The 14,828-nt window shown below is 43.2% G+C and overlaps 1 protein-coding gene across 2 annotated transcripts; it reads left to right on the top strand.

Annotated features, from left to right (window-relative positions):
* The first annotated feature begins 2,011 nt into the window (after positions 1-2,011).
* On the top strand, positions 2,012-14,737 carry LOC142994032 (integrin alpha-6-like). 2 transcript variants are annotated; one of them, XM_076144690.1, is made up of 26 exons: positions 2,012-2,288; positions 6,424-6,551; positions 6,689-6,768; positions 6,894-7,155; positions 7,240-7,371; positions 7,582-7,795; positions 7,887-8,080; positions 8,217-8,314; positions 8,411-8,538; positions 8,614-8,703; positions 8,790-8,851; positions 8,955-9,112; positions 9,595-9,738; positions 10,494-10,609; positions 10,713-10,869; positions 10,953-11,030; positions 11,147-11,226; positions 11,373-11,450; positions 11,536-11,638; positions 11,779-11,955; positions 12,113-12,214; positions 12,405-12,515; positions 12,614-12,712; positions 12,871-12,996; positions 13,145-13,234; positions 13,767-13,906. In XM_076144690.1, the coding sequence occupies exons 1-25, from the start codon at positions 2,098-2,100 to the stop codon at positions 13,217-13,219; spliced, it is 3,183 nt and encodes a 1,060-aa protein (XP_076000805.1). In that variant the 5' UTR covers positions 2,012-2,097; the 3' UTR covers positions 13,220-13,234; positions 13,767-13,906. The 2 variants fall into 2 exon arrangements, with proteins under 2 accessions (XP_076000805.1, XP_076000804.1); XM_076144689.1 differs by lacking the exon at positions 13,145-13,234 and having other exon boundaries at positions 13,767-14,737.
* The last annotated feature ends 91 nt before the right edge of the window (positions 14,738-14,828 follow it).

Below are 14,828 nucleotides of genomic sequence, written 5' to 3'. Positions count from 1 at the left end.
CAAGAGCTGTGACCTTTATTTGCCCTGAGGGACAGCGGAGGAGAAGAACAAATAGGGAGGAACAGAAGAGGGAGACGCTGAGGTGCTGACATACTGTGGTGTGTGTAGTCGCCACTGGGGCAAGAGATAAGATTAACAAACAAGCACTATCAGAATTAATTTTTGTTAGTTATGAAACTCAATTGTAGCCACCAAGGGAATCCTGCAAAGACAAACAGCAGAGAGAGAGAGAGAGAGAGAGAGAGAGAGAGAGAGAGAGAGAGAGAGAGAGAGGGAAAGAGAGGATGGATGTCAGGCAGAGGAAGTGTCATATATCTGTTAATTTATCGGGTCTTGCGTCTCTTGGCATGTTGTCAGTAAGTTATCTGTCTCTTTCCCATGCACACTCACCGAGCAAAGGCCGTAGACGATTGAACACACACTCACCTCACTGTACACGCCGCTGCTCCTCATCAGTGAACAGGCTGATTCCCCGTTTCTGCCCACAGAATCATAGAAAACCGCTGGTGCCGTCCAGCACTTTTTTTTATTTTTTTTTATTGAAGCAAACATTTGACATGACAGTGCGCATACAGTTTTAGACATTTTGGAGATAATTTTTTATCCAGAAAGAGGGGGAAAATGAGAGAGAGAGAGAAAAAAAGAGGGTTCTAGGGTTGTATTGATATTATTATTGTTGTTTAACTTTTTTTGTAGACCTTGAGGTAAAATAGGCGATATGAAGTACAAGTAGATTGAAATTGAAACAGCAGGAAGCCACGGCCACTGGAGGTTGTGAGAACATGGCACATTAGTGTGGATGCATAGTCCAGGATAGCATCAATGATGTTGATGGGATGATCTCATAGGGTAAATACAGTTTTAGACAGGATGATGTCAAACAGCAATGTAGGTTACTACAAAATTTCATCATAGGCTGTGGTGAAGAGAAGAAGAGAGGAGAAGAGAAAAACTAAAAACTAAACACCAGCATGAACTGCACAGCAAAATAATAAGGGCAACAATAGACAGGATGAGTTACAGTCTTCCATCACGTGATTCAGGGATTACTCTACTTTAAAAGAGTTTACAGTTCCAAAACAGGTATGTAAATCACACCGATCCCCTTTCCCTCATCTGTATCCCCGTACTTCTGCCACTATTTGTGTCTTTTATACTGTATGTGGGCTGCATGTTTCTCTCCCTTTCTGTCTGCACTCGCCCTTTCTGTTAGGACAAAGCCGGCGTTGTCTGTCAGGAACGCTGTGTTTTGGAGGACAAGCTTTGGGTCAGCGTCTCAAGGAATGCCTTGGAGGCCCTGGTAGTTAGGGAGCGCGTTTGTGATCGAGGGCTTGTGCCCCGTCCTGTCTGTGTGACTCATCCAATGTGCCATTACAGAGGACATGGGCCAGGACATGGCCAGGACTCATAATGATATAATGTCAGAGCCAGATACACTCAAGGGATTGAGAATTTAAAATGTGACTAATCTCTAGGTTCAGACTATGGTTTTAGGGTTAGGCTTGCTAATGTATTGGGTATAAACACTTAATTTCATATTTCGTTGATACTATTTGTACGCATCTTAATTGGAGTCTTTGTCTTATCTCCTGTTATGTTCTTCCCCTTTGTTTCTGGAGTGAAGAGTCAATGCAAGCAGGACATATTAAAGGACTTCTGGCAGGATTCTCTCTCTCTCTCTCTCTCTCTCTCTCCCTCTCTCTCTCTCTCTCTCTCTCTCTCTCTCTCTCTCTCCCCCACTCTGAGCCATTGGTTTTTAAACTAAAGCCTTTATTCTGTTACATTATACATTATGTATATTTAGAGATCTATCATTTACTTTTTTTAAACACCAATACAGCCACAATTTTAACACAGCCTTGGGGATGATTGACCATAGACTTGTGGAAGATGTGTGTGTGTGTGCGTGTGTGTGTGTGTGTGTGTGTGTGTGTGTGTGTGTGTGTGTGTGTGTGTGTGTGTGTGCGCGCGCACGTCAGTGGGAGGGGTAAATTTAAGTAGGTGCAAGTGTGATCAAACATTCACACACACTCACACTCCCAATCTCCTGGGCTCCTGCAGGCAGCGTCATTACTCTTGTCAGTCGAAGGCGTGAGTATGTCCGTCATGGAGGATATGTGGACTCGGAGCCTCTGTGGACTGTGGCTCGTCTTTCTCGTGGGACTCGGGCGATTCTCGGCTTTCAACCTGGACACGGACAATGTCCTGCGAAAGAGCGGAGAGCCAGACAGCCTGTTTGGCTTCTCTCTCGCCATGCACTGGCAACTTAATCCGGTGGATAAGAGAATGTAAGTTTACTTTTTATAGGGAGCTGGATTTAAGTAACTACTTGTAAAGTTTAAAGGTTCCATTGGAATAGTTTAAGGTGAATATTCGGTAAGTGGTGATTAAGGTCGCTAAATGAAACGTGTACACCTGTTCTGAGTTGTCGACTGTAGTTCGTACTCCTGTTAATCTTTGTCCTTTAAGTTTTGCCTTCGAGGTTAATTATTTGTGAGTTTATATTGGAGGAGCACACACACGCACACGCACGCACACACACACACGCACACGCACACTATTGCGCGTCCTCGTTCTCCTTTTTTGAGTGTTTTAGGTGAGACAGCTATTTGGCATTTAGGAGCAAAATTTCTCCTGAAGTCACTGCTGGCATGTTTATGGGCACCGATTCAAGAGATCACAGTGATGATAATGTTAATGTTGGTGTATTCTCTAATTTCAGTACCTGCTGGGTTATTACATGTAGTCTTGCCATTATTCAATACAGAAAGACCTAATCTTGAGCAATTTGGAGCCTGTGCGAGTTATACGAGTTTGAGTGTGTGTGTGGGGGAACATGTTGGAGCAGGACGCCATGTTTGTTTTGCAGTGATACTGTTCACACTCTGTTACAGAAGTGGAATGTGTGGATGGTTTGATTGTGTTGTGGAGTTTCGTAGGAGTATGTATGGCTGAGTGCACACTGTGTCTCTTTGTGTTTCTTATTGATGCAGATGCAGGCTGTGGCTGTACCCTTGAGGTGTTGGTTTTCTGTCAGTCATTTGATGAGTGTCAGTGATACATTCTTAACCCGAGGCGTGGCAGATAGATAGTGTGTGCCTGCTTGTTATCAGCCTCCCCTGGATGTGCACCATGAGTCACAATCATTCACCTGGCATGCCTGCCAATTTGATTCAGACTTCTGTCTTCCAAAGTCTTTCATGCCGTTGTGTTACATGTACCTGCAGGAGACTACATGGCGGGAGCAACCTGTGTGAGGCATGTGTGTGTGCACATAGTTGTCTGCATGCATGTGTGAAACATTCCATGGTCGGTCATAATTGCCAAATAGAGCTGTATGTTTGACAACAGTCAAGAGGGAAAAGAGCTGAACGTGAGTGGAGAGAAAAGGAGGAGGAGCCACACAGAGAATTTAGGAAGTTTAAGAGCTTGGAGATGCAGGATTTACTGTGAGAAATGTGTGGGTGCAAGTAAATACGCCACATATGGGAAATAAAATGTCACTGAAGAAAACAAACTCATCAATAGTATTACAGTGACGGATGTACCGTGAATAAAGCACAGAGAGACACACTGAAAGAGAAAAGATGGACTCTGAAGCGAGAATACCAGTTGTGTGTTTTTAAGACTCACCTCCCCCCGGCACACACACACACCCTTCCATCCCCTCCCAACAGTGAGATTTAGAATTCCTTTATCCCCTCTCTTCCCCTCAGGTGAGCCAAGGTTATCCAACATCAAAGCAGGAAGAGAGAGGAGAAGAAAGGCCACAGAAGAAAGAATGTGGAGAAGAACATAAATCAGGGTTACATCTGGGCACCAAACAGCCCATTATTCACCCAGTCAGGACTCTGACTGTGAAACACACACCAGCTGGCAGACAGAGGGAGAGAGAACTTTGATAACACATCACAGCAGTTGTTCTCGAAAGCCTCTGAAACAGCAACCCATTTGGAGATGAACGCCTCTAGTTGATTGGGCGCCACTGGCTTGTTGCCAAGCAACAGGCTGTGCCCTTGCAGGCAGCCAGCTCGCTGCTGTAAAAGACCATCACACTTCTCATCATGGGATGGTTCACTAATGGTGTACTGACTGCTATGGAGTTTGTTCTGCGGTGGGAGAGTGTGTCCGAGTGCTACTGACTGCCTGTGTGACTGCCTGTGTGTACGTGTGTGTTGGGGTTGCACCCTCTCCTGACACACACATTCAGCCAAACATCTCTGTATTTGTCTTGGTCCTTCCTGTAGACTAAGCCTGTGTGTTGGGTTCTTCCTCTGCTGCTGGTGGATGATTAGATAAACAGGTCAGTCACTGTCATTGGTTTAGTGGTCAGCCTCATCACAGTGCGTCTATCACACTGACATGTCAGCACTTCACTCTTTATTAGTAATGTGCTGCAAAAACTATAAATAAATATATATATGAGTCTTTTTTAGATTATACTCCAGATGATCCTATGTGGCTGTTATTAATTATGATCAATAAAATGTGTTACCTAACCCAAAGGAAACAGCCTGGAGTAAATACTGTATCCATGTTGATTTAGCTGCTAAGCAGCTAAGCCCCCAGACCCACTGACCCAATTTCCCACTGGGAGTCTGCTGTGTCTTGGCAGAGCTCCTTCCTTCCATTCTCCTTCCTTCCTGTGCCCGAGAGGATAACAGGGGCAAAGCTGATCACCTGAGGTAGACCCTTGAAAGTGCTGACTCATGCACACACGTACTCTCGCAATTGCATGGTGTGCAAATATGTGTTCTCTGCATGTAGAGGCAGATACCAGAACGAGCAGGGCATGTCAAGTCAGGGGCCGGGATGACGAATGAAGAATGATGCATGGAATAGGTGTGGTGAATGTTAGAGGGAAGTTCCATCACACTCTCACTGTTTCGCTATCAAATAATGGTTAACAGGGGAAGACGATGGGATGTGCAACTACGTACACAGTTTTATACGTTGTTTTATTCTGCCATATTTCTTAAACCATTCATACATGCATACATAATTAGATGAAATGGCCTTAAGCATTTCCTTCTATTAAAGTTAAAATTTGCAGCTGGAAACACATTTAAAGGGGACATGTTGTGCTTCTTGTTATATCTTCTCATTTTATAGCGCTATATAAGATAAGCTTGAGTAGGCTTAATGCATAGGTCCAGAACCAGCCATAAGATAAGATAACAGTTTATTATCCTGAGGGAAATTACTGTGCAACAGTTACAGTACAGTGCAGAATGAAACGAGAACGAGAAATCACCTATGCTAGTGCAACAAAATAAATAAATAAATAAATAAATAAAAGCTTAGTTTTAGAAGCATTTTACTTCCGAGCATTTTATGTCAATATCGTAACACAATTGAATTTACCTACCTACACACCATGACATATGAGTGTGTGTTCGGCCTTCAGTATAGTTACATGCAGTTTAAAACTACTGTTATACTGCAAATTAGGCAGGTCAGGAGCCTTAAAGGGACAGAACCTTAGATACTATGTTTTCACTCAATGTGCACGGTGGCACTGTAGCAACGAAAGAGTAGATGAATGTGTATTTGTGAACATAACAAAGGATTCACAATAATTCCCTTTATCCTCCCTGAAATGTTTTCCCACATGTGGTTGACTGTTGAAGCCAACACTGCAAACAAGTTGATCACATTAGGTTTGCTTTGCCTCCATTTGGGTGATGTAGATATCTGAGAAAGGTTTGTATTTGAGTTAAAAATGGCTTCGCTTAATCTCATCTGGTGCCATAAAGATGAAGACTGCTGCGCAACATTAACTCCAGATCTCACTAGATCGGACAAAGCGAGCCAGAGAGAGTCCCTGGGACATACGCAGAGAAGCTGAGATTGAGGCTGACAGAGAGGCGGTTGTTAGCTAGTGTGTGTGTGTTCTCCCTGCGTAAATCTACACAAAGCATCAATTTAAAGGACAACATCCTTGTGTTGTCTTGATTTACATACTGCAGGAAATCCAGGGAACTGCATGGCCATCGCCGAGACTTGGGTGTGGTATTTGCCCTTGTCCTTGGTTCACAAAGGCAGTCACTGTATGTGTGTATGTATGTATGTGTGTGTGTGTGTGTGTGAAAGAGAGAGACAGAGAAAGAGAGCGTGGTTCAATCAAGCACAGCAGGCATTTGAAAGGGGTCTTTGACTGGAGAGGACATGGAACATCAGTTTGGTTGAGTGTTGCAGAGTGTGAGTGTGTGTATATGTGTGTGTGTATATGTGTGAATATGTCTGTTGTGTGACACAGGGGACTGGAATGTGTGATAATAATCTAATGGAAAAAAGAGGAAATGCCAAAGTTCTTTCAATTTTAAACCCTGCATGAGATCAGTTTCACCAAATCGGTTTTAGACTGTGTGTGGATAATGAAGACGAAGACTTAACCCTGTTGCGCATGTGTGTGTGTTTCAGACTTCTGGTCGGTTCTCCAAGAGCCAAAGCCCTGAGTGGTCAGAAAGCTAAAGTGACCGGGGGGCTCTATAGCTGTGACATCAGCTCCTCAACTACTGGCTGCGAAAGACTCGACTTTGATAATGAAGGTGAGCTACATTGTCTAGTCCCGTGTGTCTCTCTCGTGTGTTTTCTTTATTGCTTTGGGACATTTTACACACTCTGATAGTCACACTGGCATCTTTGTATTTCTTTACCTCCTGTCTCTCTCCCTTTATCTGTGTAGAGGATCCAAAGAAGGAGAGCAAAGAGAATCAGTGGATGGGAGTGACAGTAAACAGTCAGGGGCCAGGAGGCAAGATTGTGGTAAGTGTGTGTGTGTGTTTGACCCTGAATCCACCAAAAACACTTCGATTGATCGCAGTTGATGAAGCGGCCATTTCTATTCAACTTTATCAGTGTCTGTCTGTGTGCTGTCATTTCTCTGTTAGACCTGTGCTCATCGCTACCAACGGCGGACTAACGTAAACACACCCATCGAATCCCGCGACATCATAGGTCGCTGCTATGTGCTGAGCCAGGATCTAACCATCGACCCCAGGTCAAGCGAAGACGGAGGCAGCTGGCACTTTTGCGAGAGCCGGCCAAGGGGACATGAGATGTTTGGCTCCTGCCAGCAGGGCCTCTCCGCCACATTCGACAAAGACTACCACTACATCATCTTTGGGGCCCCCGGAGCGTACAACTGGAAAGGTAGATAGGGTAGTGTGTGTGTGACAGGTAGAAGCACGGCGTTATAGCAAGTACAGACCTTTAAATTCTTCTCTCTGCCTCCAGGTGTGGTACGGTTGGAGCAGAAAAATGACACTCTGTTAGAGATGGATATCTATGACGACGGCCCATTTGAAGTAGGTGATGAAAACAGCAAGAACCCTGACCTGGTCCCTGCCCCCCCCAACAGCTACCTGGGTAAAACACAGCTCGCTCTGTGCCTGCACTTTACTTCTCTTTATTCTCACAACTTCACTACATTTAGCCCAATTTTAAGGAAGAGAAAATAAAGGCGGGGATGTCATGATCAGCGCTCCGACTTGTTGCGCGTTGCCTGTTGTACGCCCACAACCGCTGTTCGTCTGTGTAAACGTGCTTCCCTCTTTTTCATTCTCTTCACCCTCCAAGGTTTTTCTCTGGACTCAGGTAAGAGCCTGACCAAGAAAGGCCAGCTGACGGTGGTGGCAGGAGCACCCAGAGCGCACCACAGCGGAGAGGTCGTGCTGTTAAAAAAAGGCGGAGACACGAGCAGCATCCTGATAAAGGAGTTTACGCTAGAAGGCGAGGGGCTGGCTTCGTCGTTCGGCTATGACCTGGCTGTGCTGGACCTGAATAACGATGGGTGGGTTGATGCTCAATTGGTACACAGATGAGAACTTTATGTCTTCATTTGACCAGTGTGCTCCTCATCATTGCCATCTGTGGTGTGTTAGCTGGCAGGACATAGTGGTGGGAGCCCCCCAGTACTTTGAGAAGGAGGGCGTCATCGGAGGAGCCATCTATGTTTACATCAATAAGGCTGGAAAATGGGATGATATCACACCAATAAGGATTGACGGACCACAGAACTCCATGTTTGGCCTGTCTGTGGAGAATTTAGGAGATATTAATCAGGATGGTTACGACGGTGAGGCCGGAGTGTGTGTTTGTGGATACACAGTGCGCTACATAAATGTACATTTTTGGGGATGCACCTGTGATGTGTTATTGTGTGCGTACATATTTGTGAGAATGTTTATCAGCACTGTTCTTTATCCTGCCAGATGTTGCAGTTGGAGCTCCTTATGATAGTAATGGTGCAGGAAATGTCTACATTTACCATGGATCAGACAAAGGACTGAACTCCAAAAAAGATGCACAGGTACTAAACTGATAATAATGAACTGCTTCCAGTGTCCAAATTATTGCTCTTTTTCACCAAGATACATACAGTAAGTGTGTGTTCCTCTTCCTTTAGATTCTGTCAGGGGAACCTCTAGGTGTGAAACTCTTTGGCTACTCCTTGGCAGGAAACATGGACCTGGATAGGAACACCTACCCTGATCTGGCTGTTGGATCCCTCTCTGACTCTGTCTTTGTCTACAGGTGTGCGAGTCAATAAGTTAATATGACTTTGCAGCTAAGGTTTATCAAAGTGCTGATTGAGTTCTGTTCTCCTAGAGCCCGTCCAGTTATCAAAATCATAAAGGATATCAAGTTCATGCCAAAGCAGATCGACCTCACACAGAAGAATTGTGGCAACAACTTCTGGTGAACACATCACAATACCTACTGTATCTCACTGATGTATGATTTATTGGTGCAAATGCTAATATTGTCCTACATTGTGTCCCCAGCTTGAACGTTGAGGCATGTTTCTCTTACAAAGCCATGCCTACGAACTATGCTCCCAAACTGAGTAAGTCAACCTATTTATGAACAATCTTAATCCATTTCTCATTATTCCTATCATCCATTTTCTCGTTGTCTCTCTGTTACATTGCGGCCCGTGTCCCTTTCAGCCGTGGCGTACACTTTGGAGGCAGATGCTGAAAATCTCCTTCCCAGAGCGGCTTTCACCCAGCGCACCGGCTCTTCTCATAACCACGAGTCCAAAGGGATCGTCGTCATTGACGGCCAGGAGAAGAAGAAGTGCATCACGCGTGAGATTGTCATACAGGTAGTGAATCCTTTCTCCATTCCCTCCAAAAAAGGTGACGTGGGTATTGTTGCACAATAAGATACAAATGATACATTTTAGATTAGATTAAACTTTATTGTCATTGCATGTCACAGTTACATTTTCTGTAAATAATGGTGAATATTTTTATTTTAGATTTACTCTTTTGTAAATCTATTGTTTTTTGCTCTTATTATGTTGATTGCACCAACTACTAAACAAATTCCTTGTAAGTGGAAACCTACTTGGCAATAAAGCTCTTCTGATTAGGATTCTGACAGGTACAAGCAACTGAATGCAGATAACCAGAAGTGCATAAGTGTTAATTAAATAGTGTATTACAATTATTAAATAAATGCCACAGAGGGGTATTTATAGTAGAGTATATACAGTAGTGCAAAGAATGATTTTACAGTATATACATTATGATTTACAGTATGTGCAGTACAATGTTATTACAATGTTACAGTGTTATTCTACAGGACAATATCCGAGACAAGCTGCATGGAATCCCCATCGATGTGTCTGTGGAAATCCAGGGTGCTAAACGTAAACGCAGACAGGACACCAATGCTGCTCTAGCTCCTGTCCTGGATGCCAAAGATCCGCCGAAAGCTGGATTTCAGGTAAAGCCCATCAAACTGTATGAATGGACTGAAGTGATATGTGTATCTACACAGGCACATCACACTGATCCGGCCCAGATGTGGCATCAAGGAGGCATATTTGCCCAGGTTTGGCAGGGTTTGTAAGACTGTAAAGACGAATGTGGTTCAAATATGGATGGCATCTGGCCCATACATCACATCAGAATTTACGGTCGCATTGTTATGGCCAGATTAGATTTAATGGATTTTTTACAAGCATTTAATCCCTTAAAATTACATTTGCTTATAATAATTGTGCCACAAGGTTACATCCACATCCTGAAATTTGAGTAAGTTCAGCAAAAATGTTTGAAATGTTCACATAAAAATGGTGCTGTTATTCCTCATCATGGTTATTTTTTCTGTTATTTAGTCCAGAAAGTCTGATTTTCTTTACACAAGTAAAAATTAATGGGTTTCAATACATGCTTGCTTGTTTTGGGGAATTTTCTGGAAATCTGGAAATAGTTACAGGACAAGGTGATGCTCTGAAATCAAGTTAATGACACAATCTTTCACAGTTGATTGTCGTTTGGTCTTATCAAGGAAAATCAAATCAAAGATAAAAGCTCAATTGCAACAAACTCCTTGAGCATCCAGAGAAGTAAAAACCTCTGGAACTGAAAGTACACAAACGACCAAAATCTGCGCAATTACATACTATCAGTTCAGAAGAGTTAATAGAGAGATTTATTCTGTTAGTATTGTTTAATTTATCATTTTTTCAATGGCAGGTGCAATTCGTGAAGCAGGGTTGTGGCCTCGACAATATATGTCGGAGCAATTTGCTCGTAACATATCGCTATGGCCACAGGACAACTGACCAAGATGTCTTCACGCCTTTGACCATGTAAGAGACACAGAAGCTGTATTGGCACTATGTGATTATTTGTCTTAAATGGATCTGCACAGCAAGGTGAGCACACCGGGTCATGACCTAAATGTTTCGGCAGGGACAATGGGTTGCCGGTGGTCTCGCTTGCCGACCAGACGGACATCGCGCTGGAGATCACGGTGACCAACCTGAATGGAGATGATGCACACGAAGCCTCTGTGATTGCCACCTTCCCGCCGTCCCTCACATACTCTGCCTTCGATGCCCCACCTAATGTATGTCTCTCTCTCTGTCGTTCTCTCTCGTTTGTTGTCACACGTACACGGTTTTCGTTTTAACTGAAACTTATTGATTTCAGGAGGTAGTCTGTGTAGCCAATAAGGATGGATCTAGAGCTGACTGTGAGCTGGGAAATCCCTTCAAACGTGACTCTCAGGTAACACTGCCTACCTTCTGTGTGATTTGTGGGTATGCCCCATATGTGTTAATATTAATATTGATACATTATGCATGTTTGTTGTGTATGTGTTATGTTTGTGTATGTGCATGTAGACGACCTTCTACATACTTCTCGACACAGCAGGCATCGCTCTAACCACTAAAGAAGTGGAGATTAATCTACAGTTGGAAACGTAAGTAAAGCTTTCAATCTTGCAACAATGACGACATGATACAGTTTTACGATTTTATTCCTTTTTGACATTTTCCAGTGAATTAAACTTCAGAGATGTAGTGGGTGACATTGTTAGTAACCTTTGTGTAACCTTTGTTCTAACAGGACAAGTGACCAGCAGAAAATAGAGCATGTAAAAGCAAAAGCAAAGGTGATAGTCATGCTGCAACTGTCTGTATCAGGGTAAGACACATGCAAACACACATACAAATATTTAAGTCTGCATACATGTTAACACACTGTTGACAGTTTATCTCCATCTTTCCAGGCAGGCCCTGCCTTCTCAGGCCTACTTTTCAGGAGCTGTCAAAGGTGAAAGTGCCATGAAGACTGAAAGTGATATGGGCAATCCCATCAAATTCCAGTTCAGAGTGAGTGCATCCAGACTGATCCATAGTTCCAGAAGCTACAGTCGCTTATTGCGTTTGTTATACCTTGAACATGTAGTGAGTTTTTACACAATAGTTCAGCCATGGTTGCAACTGAACATAGGTTGTGTCTTGATCTGCAGGTTATCAACCTGGGAACACGTTTGGCAGGCCTAGGCAATGCCTCCCTTGTCATCAATTGGCCGAAGGAGACATCGGACGGTAAGTGGCTGCTCTACCTGATGAAGATCAGCTCTACAGGCGTGGATCAGATAAGGTGCACCCCTGAAAGAGAGATCAACCCTCGCACGCTCAAAGAGGTCAGTGCAGGCATGGACAGAGTATGTTAGGGTTAAGTCCCTGTGCCAGCTGTCATTATGACTTTTGTTCCCCCACTTTGTTGCTGTAATTATTGATTTATTTTTGAAATCCAATTGAATGTAATAGTTAACTGTATTTGTCCTGCTCTGTCTGTAGGAACCAGCTAAATCCAGGACGAGACGAGCAATAGAAAACAACAAGGATCATGACGAGGGCTCGATTGCACTTTTAACTGACAAGAGGAAAACTGAAACTCTGGTAACACCGTAGTGCTGAATTATAGTCTGTTGTTATCTGCTCTGTGAATATTCATTTAATTCGTCTTTTGACCAAGGCACACTGCAAGTTATAATGTCCAGCATTCCTTCAAATCCATTATAGTGTTTTATTTGAATTTACAACCACTATGAGAAACCAGTGGTGACTGCAAACTCCTCTCTGTTCACAGTCATGTAACAAAGGGGCAAAATGTGTGGAGTTGATCTGCCCCCTGTTTGGCATGGACAGTAATGCAATGATTATGCTTCATGCTCGCCTCTGGAACAGCACCTTCCTAGAGGTAATGGAACACTGTTTATTATAAGAAATGATCATGTACACTTTAAACTATCACCTTGAATAATGTTTATTTCATCTGATTTTTGTTTTATCAAATAGGGGTTCTCAAAGCTGAATTATATAGACATCCCAGTAATGGCCTCCCTGCGGGTTGATGGAGCAAGTGACAATATGGTGCTGCACAATGCAGAGACAGAGGTAATAAGACACGTGTGTGACAGTCCTGTATGGGGTTGTCATTATTTCACGCACAACATGCAGTTTGTCGGTCTTCATATAGATCTCAGTGTAATGCATATACATAAAAAACCTGAGCTGTTGCTTGATATAATTACATATAAAATTTTCTTCCCCAGGTGAGGCTGACTGTGTTCCCAGAGAGGCGGGAGGCCCAGCATGGAGCAACACCATGGTGGATCATCGTTGTGTCCATCCTTCTTGGGCTGCTGTTGTTGGCCCTGCTGGTTTTCCTCCTCTGGAAGGTAAGGGATTGAAGTACATGGGACCTCATCCTGTCCCCAACTGTGACGCCCCTGCCCTGTTAGACTTCAAGTTTTAATCCCAACAGTTAAAGCCAGCACTTGAAACTGTAGGCTCACACACATTGTCTAACAATTTGCCTCTCCTCAGTGTGGAGTCTTTGGGAAAAAGGAAAAAGAGGACAATCACCCATCAGACAAAGAGAGACTGACATCAAGTGCATAAAAAAGAAGAGAGCGGGTAAAATGATGTGGCCTGAGGAGTGTAAAAGTGACACTTTTTCTCTTGCTCCCCTCTGGCACTGCTTTCTGACATTAGCCAGGTAGCAGGCAACTGTGACATTCTGCTGATGTGATGCTGAATGCAGATTTAAAAGCTGACATTATATTTGCAAAGAGTTTGTGCTTGAGTCTTTTTCACACCTGATCATGTGTGGATGACTACAGTTTACACATGGCCAGGAAGGTGATGCTGCTGTTTCATGCTGGGCGGAAACAAAACCACGGGGCTCTTTTGCATCTCTTTGGTTTTCTCTCTTGTTCTCACTTCTTTTCGTCGCTGTTGCAAAACAGTCACTGGCTCTCTACACGAAAAACAAACATCTGGGACATACGTTTTCTTTATGTGTGGAGGAACACAGATAGCTTTTAAGTTGAGACGGCATTAAATGCTTCATCAGCCACCTTTGCTGTCTCTGAATGTCTTCAAACAGAATGTTCTCAGATGTCTTCAGCTACATTTTAATCTTTGTTTCTCTCGTCTGTCTCTGCAGTGTGGCTTTTTCAAGCGGGCCAAATATGAAGACAATGTTCCCAGTTACAATGCTGCACAGATCAAAAGAGAGGAAAGAGATATAAACTCTGGGAATGGCAACTGGGAAACGCTGGAAAAGAAGGCCTGGATGACAAGCTGGCATGATAATGAACATTATTCTTAATAGCCTTTGAATTTTGATTTCAAAGACATTGTCATTTACTATTGAACTCCTGATTTCACTGTTTTTTCCCCCTGACCGCTCCCTGCCCCGTCTCTGCAATGTGGACTGTAAATACCAAAATACACAGAAATTTTTCTATTTTGTAGGACTTCACACTCGATCAAATATTCTGCTTTCGATCTTGACGGAGTCTATCAGTCACTGGAGGGAGAGTTGCAGTATGGGTGATGGTCCTACACAACTACTGTCTGTCACAGCTTTGGAACCTTTTTACATTACAATCACAGTGTTGCTTTAGGGGTGGGGTGGGGGGATTCTAGGTTTTTGTACATTTAAAAGAAAAGATTTTGCTGAATCGTTTGTATTTATTCTTTGTCAGGAGAACTTTGTTACCTGCTCCTCAGGCTAGAGGGCAGAGGTGGAACCAAGTCATGTTCAGAGTACTTAACAACCTACAATGTCCAATATGACAGTAAATTGACTTTGACACGAGTGATCTGATATTAGACCGTCTGGAATTGTGACTCATTTGACTTGAAACTTCAGTAACCTGAGTAACTTGTGTTCCTGCAGTTTGTCCCACCTCTACCAAAGAGTCATGCAATACATAAATAGAATACATCTAAAATGTGTCTTTGCTCAATTTTATTAGTAACAATTTACCTCTGCCTTAACTGTTGTTCTTTTTGTTCATTGTGGAGGAAGTGTAACTCATCTGCAACTGTCGATATTCACTGGCTGTCAAATAGGGGAGAGGCGAAGTGGAGAGAGGAGTGTTTCTTGAATAAATTTTGGTTTTGCTGTCACATCCACATCATCTTTTTTTGACAGTTAAGTAGAAAGATTTTTAATGCAACATCATTAGGTTCAAAGCGTTATTTATTAATACATAAAAAA

The sequence above is a fragment of the Genypterus blacodes genome, unplaced genomic scaffold (genome assembly GCF_046128005.1).
Source record: "Genypterus blacodes isolate CSIRO-AG114 ecotype Tasmania unplaced genomic scaffold, CSIRO-AGI_Gbla_v1 ptg000029l_1, whole genome shotgun sequence".
In the NCBI taxonomy this organism is placed as follows: domain Eukaryota; kingdom Metazoa; phylum Chordata; class Actinopteri; order Ophidiiformes; family Ophidiidae; genus Genypterus; species Genypterus blacodes.
This window is presented reverse-complemented; position numbering and strand designations above follow the sequence as displayed.